Here is a 13581-nt window from a genome sequence, read left to right on the forward strand (position 1 = left end):
TGGTCGAAGATTCAGGATGAATTTAGAGGTGGAAAAATTAATCTAGAAAAAACTCAGAAATTACTTGAAAAATTAGATATTCCTTGCAATATTATTCATGTGAAACATATTTTTAAGGTAAGATGATATCTGCCCCCTGCCTCTCCTACCCTAGGAAGGACTTAATCTAATATAAGTAAACGTTAATAGCTTCTGGAATTTTTTTTGTACAAAAAATATGAAAAACTAGTCTCTTAAGAATAAAAGCAATTAATTATGCTAATTATATTTACAATCAAGATGAAGAAATTTAAGTAGGAGGTAAAATTAGTTGTAGATAAAATTTAAAATAGTACAAGACTATTGGTTTAAAGTAATTTCCTGAGTATAAGGAATGCTCACATCAAATCTAAGATTGATTGTATAATTAGATCAAAATAATATAAATGATGAAATGGTAAATGGATTGGGAATTAGTGATTTATATATAACTAAGCCCAAAGTTAGCAGAGGGGAGAAAATGATAAAGATTAGCACAGCAATAAAATAGAAAATAAAAAGAATAGAAGAAGAAATTGTGCAACTAAGTCTTGATTTTCGAAAGGACAAACAAAACTGACAAACTCTTAGCAAGACTAAGAAAAAAAGAAAGAAGGCTTAAATAAATAAAATCAGAAATGAAAGAGAAGACATTACAACTGATCCCACAGAAATAAAAAAGATCGTAGGAACTATTATGAATAATCATACACCAAAAAACTGGACAAACTGCAAAAAAAATCTCCGTATATTCCTAGAAATATACAACCTACCAAGACTGAATTAAGAAGAACTGGAAAGCTTGAGCAGACCAATAACAAATAAGGAGACTGACTCAGTAATCAAAAACCTCTCAACGAAGGAAAGCCCAGGACTAAATGGTTTCAGAAGTGAATTCTACCAAAGATTTAAAGAATTAATGTCAACCCTCTTTAAATATATCCAAAAAATAGAAGAGGGAACACTTCCAATCTTATTTTATAAGGTCAGCATCACCCTGATAATAAAGCTGGACAAAGACATCACAAAAAATGAAAACTACAGGCAAATATTTCTGATGGACATGATGAAATATTCCTCAAAAAAATACTAGCAAATCAAAATCATCAGCATTTTAAAAGGATCACACACCATGACCAAATGGTATCTATCCCTGGCATTCAATGATGGTTCAGTGTACAAAAATCAATCAATGTGATACACCACATTAACAGAAAGAAAGATAAAAAAAAAAAAAAAAGCCACACATGATAATCTTAAAAATACAGAATTTGACAAAATTCAACACATTTTCATGATAATAAGGCTCAACAAATTAGGTATAGAAGGAACTTACCTCAACACAATAAAGGCCATATATGAAAAGCCCACAGCCAATACCATATTTAATGGTAAAAAACTGTAAGACTTTCCTCTAAGATCTGGAACAAGGAAAGGATACCCATTCTCATCATTTCTATTCAACATAGAACTGGAAGTTCTAGTCAGAGCAACTAGTTAAGAAAAAGAAATAAGAGGCATTCAGATTGTAAAGGCAGATGTAAAATTATCTCCTTTCAGAGGTGACATGATCTGATATGTAGAAAACCCTAAAGACTTTGCCAAAAAACTATTAGAATAAACAAATTCAGTAAAGTTGCAAGATACAAAACTTTCAAAAAAGAAATCAAGAAAAAAATCTCATTTACATTAATATCAAAAATAATAAAATACTTAGGAATAAACTTAACCAAGGATGTGAAAAAGTTGTACACCAAAACTATAAAACATTGAAATAAATGTAAAAATATGCAAATAAATGTAATACATACCATGTTATAATAATATGTCCATACTACTACCCAGGGCAATCTACAGATTCAATGCAATTTGTATCAAAATTCCAATGACTTTTTTTTTTTTTTTTTTTACAGAAATAGAAAAACATTCCTAAAATTCACACTGGACCCAAACAAACAAACAACAACAACAACAAAAAAACCAGCCTGGTTTCAAAATATATTAAAAAACTGCAGAAATAAAAACAGTATGGTATGAGCATAAAAACAGACATATAGACCAAAGGAACAGAATAAAAAGCCCAGAAATAAATCCATTCATATATAATCAACTGCTCTCCTACAAAGGTGCTGAGAATACACAATGTGGAAAGGATAGTCTCTTTAATAAAAGGGAAAACTTGATATCCACATGGAAAAAATGAAATTGGATCGTACACCATGAACAAAAATCAACTTAAATTGCCTTAAAGAGTTAAACATAATACCTGAAACTACAAAATCCTAGAAGAAAACAGAAAAAAAGCTTCTTGACATTGGTCTTGGCAATGATTTCTTGGATATGACATCAAAGGCATAGGTAACAAAAGCAAAATAGGCAAGTGGGATTAAATCAAACTAAATGCCTTCCGCATAGCAAGGGAAATAATCAACAAAATGCAAAGGCAATCTATATATCCCATAACAATTATTACGTGTTAACTAAAAAAAATGGCCAGACAGTTGCTCTTATTCATATTTAAATGTGTTTCTTGACAATCTATTCTGTTCTGTTTTCTGTTCGTTCTGTTAAACTCATACCACACTACACAGGACCATCATTTACATTTTCTGTTAATACTGTGATGAAGTCTTTTCCAATACATTTGTTTGGCTCCTATTACCAACCAATATTTCTGAGTGAAAATTAGGGTCACTTTGCAAAGTTCCACCAGACCTGGAATTGTATTGGCTATAGTGGGCAGATATAAACTGAATTATACACACACACACACACACACACACACAAAGGCAATCTACAGAATAAGAGGAAATATTTACAAACCACATATCTGAGAAGGGTTGATCTCTAAACTATATAAGGAAGTCCCACAACTCAACAGCAAAAAATGAAATAATCCGATTTAAAAATATGCAAAAGAATTATATAGACATTTCTCTAAAGAATACATTCAAATGGCCAAAAGGCATGTAAAAAGATGCTGAACATCACTAACCATCAGAGAAATGCAAATCAAACCACATGAGATATCACTTCATACTTGTTAGAGTTTTTATTATTCAGAAAAAACCAGAGAAGTGTTGGCAAAGATATGAAGAAAAGGGAACTGTTTTCCTGGTGGGAATATAAATTGGTGCAGCCACTAGGGAAAACAGTAAGAAGGTTCCTCAAAAAATTAAAAATGAAACTACCATATAATCCAGTAATCCCATTTCTGTGTATATAGCCCAAATCAAGAGATTTCTTCACTCCCGTGTTCATTGCAGCATTATTTACAATAGACAAGATATGAAACAATCTAAGTATGCATCGACAGAAGAATGAATGAAGAAAATGTGGTATATACATATGATGGATATTATTCACCCTAAAAAAGAAGGAAATCTTGCCATTTGGGGCAACATGGATAAACCTAGAGGCCATTATGCTAAGTAAAATAAGCCAGACAATAAGCCAGACACAGAAGGACAAATACTACATGATACCACTCATGTGAGGAATCCAAAATAGTCAAACTTATCAAAGCAGGGAGTAGAATGATGGTTGCCAGTGGTTGGAGGGAGGGAGAAACAAGGAAATATTAGTCAGAAAGCATAGTTTCTGCTACACAACCAGAATAAGTCCTAGAGAGCTACTATATAGCATAGTGCCTATAGTAAATGACACTATGTTGCATACTTAAAATTTGCTAAGAGGGTAGATCTTATATTGAATGCTCTTACACACACACAGCTAATAAAAAGGGCAGAAAGGGGTGGGGAACCTGCTGCCTTGGGGCCACATGTGGCCTTCTGGATCCTTCAGTGTGGCCTTTTGACTGAATCAAATTTTACAGAAGAAATCTGTTTAATGAAAGGATTTGTTCTGTGAGGTTTGGATTTGGTTGAGGGGCCGCAATTGGGGATCTGGAGGGCCACGTGTGACCTTGAGACCACAGGTTCCCCACCCCTGTGAGAAACCCATGCCCCAAATTCTGTTTGTTTATAGAAAGACTAGCAGGATGGAAATGTGGCTCAATTCTGTCACTAGATGACAGAGGGAGGATTGTGAATAAAAAGAAGAAAAGCCAGTGTTTTAGCTGAGCTTTGTAGTTCGAAGATGGCAAATTTCTTCGAGAATCAGGCAAGAATGCTAGACTGGCCAATCCAGGTAGTTAGGAACATGGAAATCTTGCATATGATTTTGTTTTTTTGAAAGTGAGTACCCAGATACGCAATCTATGTTAAGTTGCTATCGTTAACACAAAGTGGGGAGGGTGTGACTCTTCACTCTCCTTGCAAGCTAACAAGGTAGTCTGGATGTAGCTTCATGGAGGCTGGCAGAGGCAGGCTTGTGGCTTGTTATTACTCACAAAAATAATAGTTGCCAGAGTATTAGCATTTTGATGTCATGTCTCCAAGCCCCAGTTCCTAAGGTGTGATACAAAGAGGACCAGGAGACATACACATTGGGTTGCCTTACAGGAGAGGAACCTCAGTCTTAAGGAATCCAGGTCTTTTACGATGGGCAATAAGCCCGTCTGATCTTTGCCCCGGAGAATGTCATCATCATTGTTATGGTGGCCAGTAAACAAAAACTACTTTTTCCTCTGGAAGGAGACACTATCTTTACCAAAGCTGTTCACTATATAAAAATCTTTGAAAAGCTAGTCCCAAAGAAAAGTGGTCAATACCTTTGCTCAGAAAATGTATAGAAACACAAGAGACCCATGGAGAATTGTCCTCTAACAACCACTTCTCTCAATAAGATTTAGCTGCCAAGTTCACAAACCACAAAAAGGAGGTTCAAAAAAGGAAAGCTGTCCTTCTCAGGAGACTGCTGCAGTAAAAGACAAAAGTTTCGGAGTTGTTTCTATGAATCCAAGTAGTGTGTGCTGCCATCAGAATTTTAGTCAATTCACGGCTAATACCACATTTGAAGAACACAAGTTTTAGTGAAAGATCTTTGCATGTTGGATTTTCCCCTCGATGGTATCTTCCAAAGGGAGAAACAGCTGTGTGCTTCCTGATTTAATAAAATTCACATTCAACACAATATAGAGGTAGTAATATATTGAAATTTGTATCCAGTGTGAAATATTGTGAATATTATTCAGTGATCATCAGGTTGCTTTGAAATTATCTTCAGGATAGAGATATCTGTTTGAAGTGGAATTGAATAAAACACATGTCATGTTAAAAGCATTACGTAGAATGCTCAGTAGTTATAAAATTATAGAAATAGCTCACCAATTGAAAATTATGATTATTTGGACATGGGCTGGCCTCAGGGTCTATTATTTAGCAACACCTTTTTGGAATGACTGTGAAAACAATGTTAATTATAAAAATTAGAGGGGCAGAGTTTGCTTAGCATACTTACTTCAAAAACCTCTTTAAAATGACCTTAAGTTCTTTAGAAGCATAAATTATATATAAACAAGGCTAATGATCATGATAAACTATTCTTATCTATTAAAATAATTCTAGGTCCTCTAATAGATTACTTTGTTGCCTTGGGCTAAATTGCTATGCTGCATTAAAATGTTGATTAAATAGAATGCTTCAAGAAGGATTGGCTAACTGAATTTTGTGAATAGCTGAAAATTAAGCTTCTTAAACATTCAACTCTTTTTGCTTCCACTCTTGTTGCTAATCTTTCCACACTTCATCGGTGCACATTTTGCCAGAGTAAATAAAATGAGTCCTAGTAAATCTGACTTCGGTGAACAAAATCTTCCAGTGTCTCAGAGCACAGAGATTCTTGGCTCTAATAGATCCTAGCTGTGTAGTTCTTGGCAAGTTGAAAATCTCTCTGAGCAGATTTCTTAATCTGTGGATACTATCACAGTTATCTCACAGGATTGTTGAAGCTACGTTGGTTATGATTGTTTAAAAACACACAAAATTGAATTACATTTATTCATTTCCTAAGGAGCTCATATAAATTCTGACATGAATTTATTTTCTTACAAGGTGACTTTTTATTATAAATTTGAGTAAAGAACATATAACTTTATGATCTTGGCAATATATTCTGAACTTCTTTCTGCAAGATTAATTATTGATTTGTGGCTCAAGCAGCAATTCCCTAAGTTTTTTTTAATCCCTTTAGTAAAAAAATTTTTATTACTTTTATCATGCAATAGTCTTTAATTTACAGCATTTAAAATATTTTATGGGAAATATTACATGTCATTTCAATATATATAGCTAGTCTTAGATTGCACTTTTGATTGTTGGCTGAGTATGAAATAGTATCCTTTATAATTTCAAGAATTTGTTATTGTAAGATTTGCCTTAAGTCTTCAAATTCTCTAAGCAATTAACAACCATTATTAAATCTATAGTATGTGCATGACACTCTGCAGGAAACTGTGGATTGTGAAAAATGAATAAAGTGTTATCTCTCTCTTATAGGCAGCAAAAGGAATGCAGAAATTACTATTTTATAAGTAGGTTATAATAAATCTCATGGGTAATACTAACAGGGAATCTCAGAAGAAAGAAACTCTATTTAATTTGGGCTTTTATAGAAGATGCCATGTGGAGGTGGCATTCTTGCTGGACCTTAAAGAATAAAAAGCAATATGTGTGGAGTACGTGCAAGGAGTGCTTGGAGAATAAAAAATAATCATGACTGGAGTACAGGATGCATAAAGGGAAGTGGTAAGAAATAGTTGCAAATGACAGTTATGGCCAGACGATGGAAACCTTCAATGGTAGACCACAGAACTGGATTTCCTTTTTATTTATTTATTTTTTTGAGACAGAGTCTCCCTCTGTCGCACTGGGTAGAGTGTAGTGGCGTCATCATAGCTCACTGCAACCTCGAACTCCTGGGCTCAAGCGATCCTCCTGCCTCAGCCTCCTCAGTAGCTGGGACTACAGGCCTGTGCCCCCACGCCTGGCTAATTTTTCTATTTCTTTTGTAGAGGCAGGGTCTTGCTCTTGCTCAGGTTAGTCTCAAACTCTGACCTCAAGCAATCTTCCTGCCTTGGCCTTCCGAAGTGCTAGGATTATAGGTGTGAGCCACCGAACATGGCTGGATTTCCTTTTGTAGGCAATGGGTAGCAATGGACATTTTTTGAGTAAGGAGATATTACATATTAGGATAAATAATCTGGCAGCCATGTAGAATGGATTGGAAGACAGAAGTCAGAGAGAGGTAATTTATTCCTCCAACACCTCTGCCTTATAAATCTGCAACCTGGAATCAACTCAGCCACTTAAGTTCTGTTTGGGTCCACCTCAAGTTCATGGTTTCCTACCTTAGTCGGTCCTCCACAATCTAAACTTGTTTTTTAGTCTCATCTAAAAAATAAATAGCACCATATCCTCTTTTAAATGTTACATTCTCTCTTTTAACCAATAAACTAAAAGAATCTTTTACATTTCGTATTCTACTTGTTCAATGATCCATTACAATAAGTTTTGCTTCCACACCTATCTTAAAAGCCCCTTTATGCTTAAAATGCTAAATCTACTGGTTAGCTTTCCTGTGCATTTCATTTATCAATCTTTTCTTAAAATACTCCCTGTTTTGACTCCTATAACATCATTCTTTCCTCATTTTCTTTTGAAATCTTTGACCATTCTTTCTCCACCTGTCCTGCCAATACCCTTTCTACTCTCCTCTCAAAGTTAAGCTCTTTATTTCTTTCCTTTTCTTTACAAACTCTTCCTGAGCAATCTTATTGACTCTTAATGGCTTTACCTACTTCTTAAATAGGAACAAGTTCTGAGTGTTCTACACTGAACAAAAAAGCTATACAGATGCTACCATTTGTTTATCACCTGCCATATTATAGGCACTGATTAGGTTTTTGCACACATTATCTTAACAGACATCCAAGGAAGTTGTTATTAGCTTTTTTAGAAAATACATAAAGATTAAGGATAAGGATATTGAAATAGTTTGTTCATATCTCACATCACAGTAGGAAGTCATATTGGGGTCTGTCTGACTCCAAAATTCTTACTGTGTTTTCTTCTATAACATATCACTTTCTTCCATCCCTACCCTTCAACCAATTGCCTACTGGTTGTCTCTGCTTGGATGCCCCATAGATACTTCAAATTTAATATGTTTAAAATGAAACTTATCTTTCCCTCCAAAACAGTCTGTCCTCCTCTATTTCTTTTCTTGGTGATAGTAACACCATTTTCTCAGTCATCCAAGCCAGAAATTAGAGAGATTCCCAGACTCCTCCTCTTACCTGATCTCCATGTCAAATTTCAAATCATTTTGAGTCTATATTCTTGCTACACTAAGTCAATTGCTCCTGAACTACTTGCTACTCAAAGTGTGGTTCTCAGGCCAGAATCTCTGGCCTCCTGAAGAGCTTGTTAGAAATGCAAACCCGGACATACTGATGCTGACTGCATTTCAAGTCCCTAGGTGACTCATATATACATCAAAGCTGGAAAAGCCCTACACTCTGGTTTCTTTGCTTTTAATCCCAACATCTACCTTTTATGAAGCTGCCAGAGCTACCTTCTAAAACAATAATTTATGTGATTTTTCTCCCTAAAGCTTATCAATAACTCCTCATTGTTTCCGAATGAAGTCTGAGCCGCTCCAGCCTTAGCGCTCATCCCCGCTTCACTAACATCTGACACTGGTCTTCTTTCACCTTTGTGCATATGTTTACTCCAGTCCCAACACCTAGAATGAACTCCTTTCCTCCTCACTTTCAGGCAAACACATTCCTTCTCATCTTTGAAGACTGATCTCTAGGACCACTTTTTCTGTAAAGACTCTCTTTTGGCCCTCCAGGAAGAATCGTCCAACTTTACTGTGTATGTTGTCTACAGAGTTGAAATTGTGGCATCTCTGACTCTTTGATGCCTGCTCTCCTTTTCTAGACTGTAAGCTTCCAGAGGGCAATGACAATGATCACCTTGGCATCCTTTTTACCCAGTGTAGTTTCTGACTCACATACTTGGTTAGGAAGAAAGAGAAGAAAGACAGGAAGAAGACAAAGTTATTTGGTTAGGAAGAAAGGGAAGGAGGACAGGAAGAAGACAAAGTTGCCAAACAGTTTAAACTACTGCCATATCATTTCCTGTAATATATTTCCTGCAATATATTAGACAATAAATTTTAAAATGCTACCTCTTAATGTTAAAAGTAAATTCTGTATTTTGATAAATCACCTTTCTCATGACATCATTTATTTTAAACAACATTTCATATTTTTACTAGCAAGCTGAGCAATGAAAGATGGTAACAGTATGAAAAGTCTTTACTCTGTCTTCTGAAAGTATACTAGCAGAATGACTATCAATGGAGTGATGTTATTATTTGATTTTACCCCTGTTTATTTAACCATTCATTTAAACATATAATCATTAAGATCCTACGTTAGGGTAGGGTTAGTACTAGGTACCAGGAATAAAAAGAAGAATGAAATATTTTCCTGCATGGGGTTCATGGTCTTAAAGTATGAGAGTATATTTCTACATTATACACTAACATTGAAGGACTTGTTTGGGAAAGTTCTTTTCTGTAATGCTTTGCAAAGAATAACCACTTAAGGAACATTTTATATAAAAATAGAAGAAAAATGGCTTTATTACTCTTATTTTATGTTGTACTGTTAAGTGATTTAAGTGTGTAAAACTTTAAAAAGTGGTAGTGTACCCTGAGGTGGGGCCTGGGATTTTGCATATTTTCTGCAATATGTGTTTTTAAATCTCTTTTCCTATTCTCCTTAAAGCTAGGGAGATATTTAACTCCTTTATCTAATTATTATTTAAATGCACATATTTCATCAGATTCATGAAATCACTGGGGTGTAGACCCTGTTCCAAATACTTTCAGCCAAGCACTCTTTTAAGTACTGACAATATAAGAAACAAAGACAAACTTGCTGTCTGAGGCAAGTCTAGAAGAAATATGGGAAAAGGCTTTCACTCCAGTGTAATAAACCCTGGTGCAGAGGGTGCAGAGTTTTATAGTAAGAACAGAGAAGAAGGGTATCTTACGTAGCTTAGGGAGTAGACACACAGGGACATAGCGAAGACTTCTAGGGGAGGTGACACTTTTTTAAGGACTAGTAGAAATTATTATAGTAAATTAAAAAGTAAAAGAAGGGTATTCCAGACAGAAAGAACAGCCCGTGCCACAGCAAGTGATATCTTGGTGGCTGTACTATAACTAATTCTGAACACCTGAAGGATGCGGTGCCAGGAGGAAAAGGGTAAGAGTGGAAACCATCCATGACTCCTTAGAGGGACTTGGATGCTACACGATGAGTTGAGGTTTTGTCTTGAAGACAAAAGAGCTACAAGGAGATGTTTAAGAGGGAGTTGAAATGATCAGATCTGCATTTTACAGAATTTATTTCTGCTTATATACTGTTAATCCGTGTCATGGTATATTGACTTTCTCTCTTCCCACCACTCCTCTGTGTGTGTCTGGAGCCAGTTCAAATCCTGGTCTACTACACCTATCGGACTGGGGACAACTTACATAAGATTTTTGTGGTTCAATTTCCTCTTATAGGAAATTCTAATACGTTGGTACTCAAATTGTAGCTGCTATCACATGCCTCACTGCTCAGATTTGCATCTTTCTTGCTTATTGCTTTTCTTCTGGCTTCCCCAGATCATGACTCTGTTTACCAGGTCCTGTTTTTCTTCTTCATAATACTTACTCCTTGCTGTTTCCTTTTTCTTTTCCCCTTCTCCTAATATTAGATCTTCCCATCTTTAGTGATAAAACTCACATTATCTTGTGTGGCTTTTATTTTTCAGTAATTTGATTAATTTTGACCCTCAATTCTTCTTTGCTTTTGATCAATTATAGCAATTGTTTTGATTTGTGGAATGTTGTTGGGACTTTACATCTCCAATTCTTTTTAGTATCAGATAGCGACTTTGATCTTTTAGGAAAACACAAGACAAAACATATCTTATCAGAGGACATTTCAGATGACCAAGCTTATACTCTGCTTAAAAGTAATAAAACTTGAAAGTAATAAAACTTTCATTACTCACTGGATAATGTATATTTTATTTTATGCTATTATGCAGTAGGACTGTAATTTTTTATTTATATAATTTTATATAACACAAATTTTCAGGAATTACAGGCGTATTTTGATTTTTATTGACTTGCTTAAGATCTTATGACAAATTAGGACTGGGATGGGGCTGAAATAAAATTATTTTAATTCTGTAACATCCACTTCCATGAACCTCAAAATCCAGAATTTAAAAATGGTAAGTTAAACTATGTTAGTTTACTAAGATAATGGACAATATGCATGGATTACTTTTAGATTATATAATTTTTAAGGTATTATCATTGTTTAATGAGCTCCGGAGACCCAACATCTGATTTGACAACCATAGATCCCAGTTTTTCTCCCAAGCTCATCTCCCTCTCATTTCCACTTGGTACTTCATTCCAGCCTGATTCTTCCAGGTGCTCCGTATGTGCGGATTTGTGGTCCTCTTTGAAATGACTCTTTGGTTCCCAGCTCAGATTGCTTCTTGGTCGCTTCATATCAAACTCTTGAGTAGCCACCACTGAACTTTTGCTAATGAAACGTGGATATCATTTCCAGCGTGTTCGTGTCTTGTCATTTTCTAGGTGTTCTACAATGGTGTATACTGGATAGACAAAACTGACAAGAGGAGACACTAGGCTGGCTGACGTGAGGGAAGCAGACATAGAGAATATATAACAATACATGGATATCTAGAACTACCATTTTTTGTCTATCTCCAATCCTTATAGCAGCCTGATGACATAGGGGGTACTGTCATCCTCATTTTCAGATGAAAAATGTGAAGCTCGGAAAGCTTAATTTAAATGTCCAAAGTCCCACACACTTTGGAGTTTGGAATATAAAGTCTTCTCTGTCTACAAATTCTCTCGGCTTTCCACCACAACACAATTCCCCTGTAGCACACGCTCCTTGTATCAAGCTGTTTGCAATGTAATGAGAGTTAATATGTAAGGGAGGAAAAAAGTCTTTTTTAAAAAATTAAATCTCCCTCTAAGCTGATCTTCCTATTCCTCAGTATTTTGTTTGTTAGTGATACTATAATTCTACCAGTTATTCTAACTCTCCCCCACCCCAGGGATTCCTGAATTCTCTCATTATGTGTCTAAAATTTCGATGTGTTAAATCTTCTGACTTCATCATTTCACTGATGTTAGTGTCTATTCCCCGCCTCCCACTTGAATTGCATCTTCTCTGCTCTCCTACCTGCAATTCTCCATCTTTTCCAATTGGTATGCACAACTAATCATACTAAGCTGCTACTTTTGCTAGTCATTTTCCTGCTCAGAACCTCACAGTAGTTCTGTTACTTTCAATACCTGGATCCAGACTACTTTCTTGTCTTTTATCTCATAAAATTCAAATGTGTACTTTCCACGATAGCCAGGTGAATCCCCTCTTTCTTACTGGAACTTCTCTCGTTTGTACCTGCCCCAAATCCTTCAATGATTATTCAGGCTCCACTTCTTCTAGGTGTTACATAACTACTACAGCTTCTGCAGTTTACAGTGATCTTAATTCACTCTGACATCTATGGTCCAGGCTACGCATTGGTAGCATGGGATTGCACACTGCCTGGCATGGTTTTAAGAAGGTACTGAAATTGAGCGGAATACCAAAGTGTGAAATGTGAAATTGAAGGACAGCCTGGAATCCTCATCTTCTCCCTGACCTCTTTCTTCCCCCCGTAACACTGGGTTTTAAGAGGTAATGATCCATTAATCCTTTTCCAACTTTGGCATCATTCCATGCAGTTTTGCTGCATTTTACAGTGTATTATACAGTTTTAGTATTTTATCTACAATAAGAATCAAATGTAAGTTTCATCTTCTTTCAAGCATAAATTGCTGTATATATTAATATAGTATATGAATACTCTAACATTCGTTTTGTGTATTCTTTATATTCACAATGTGAGCCCACCAGTCATTTTTTTTAGTAGGATAATGACAGGCTGAAACAAGGAAGAATCACCATAGAAGAATTCAGAGCAATTTATCGAACTATTGCACACAGAGAAGAAATTATCGAGATTTTCAATGCATATTCTGAAAACCGAAAAATTCTTTTGGAAAATAACCTGGTTCAATTTCTGAGACAAGAACAATATATAAGTGAGATGAGTAAAACTATTGCTATTGAAATCATTCAGAAATATGAGCCCATTGATGAAGGTATGTTTGCATTTCAAAGTTTTATCACAATATGTATATGCAAAATATATATCTTTTTATTTCAGCATATTATGGGGGTACAGATGTTTAGGTTACGTATGTTGCCCTTGCCCCCTCCCCCAAGTCCGAGTTTCAAATATGTGCATTCTTCGGGTGGTGCGCGTTGCACTCTTTATGTGTGCAAATGCCTGTCCCCTCCTCCCTCCTCCCCCCCTCCCCCTTGCCCAACATCCAATAGATGTTATCCTTATATGTGCACTTATGTGTTGATCAGTTAATACCAACTTGATGGTGAGCACATGTGGTGCTTGTCTTTCCATTCTTGGGATACCTCACTTAGTAGAATGCGTTCCAGCTCTATCCAGGAGTATACAAGAGGTGCTATATCACCAT

General features: G+C 35.6%; 1 protein-coding gene across 1 annotated transcript in view; it reads left to right on the forward strand.

The window, feature by feature from the left end:
- PLCZ1 (phospholipase C, zeta 1) overlaps nucleotides 1-13581 on the forward strand; it is a 46404-nt gene continuing 32823 nt past the window's right edge. Inside the window, exons 1-2 of the mRNA XM_012662781.1 lie at nucleotides 1-117; nucleotides 12957-13188. Of these exons, the coding sequence (XP_012518235.1) occupies nucleotides 13134-13188 (55 nt within the window). The 5' untranslated portion in view covers nucleotides 1-117; nucleotides 12957-13133. The remainder of the gene's footprint in view (nucleotides 118-12956; nucleotides 13189-13581) is intronic.

The sequence above is a fragment of the Propithecus coquereli genome, unplaced genomic scaffold, assembly GCF_000956105.1.
Source record: "Propithecus coquereli isolate 6110/MARCELLA unplaced genomic scaffold, Pcoq_1.0 Scaffold78, whole genome shotgun sequence".
NCBI classification, from domain to species: Eukaryota; Metazoa; Chordata; class Mammalia; order Primates; family Indriidae; genus Propithecus; species Propithecus coquereli.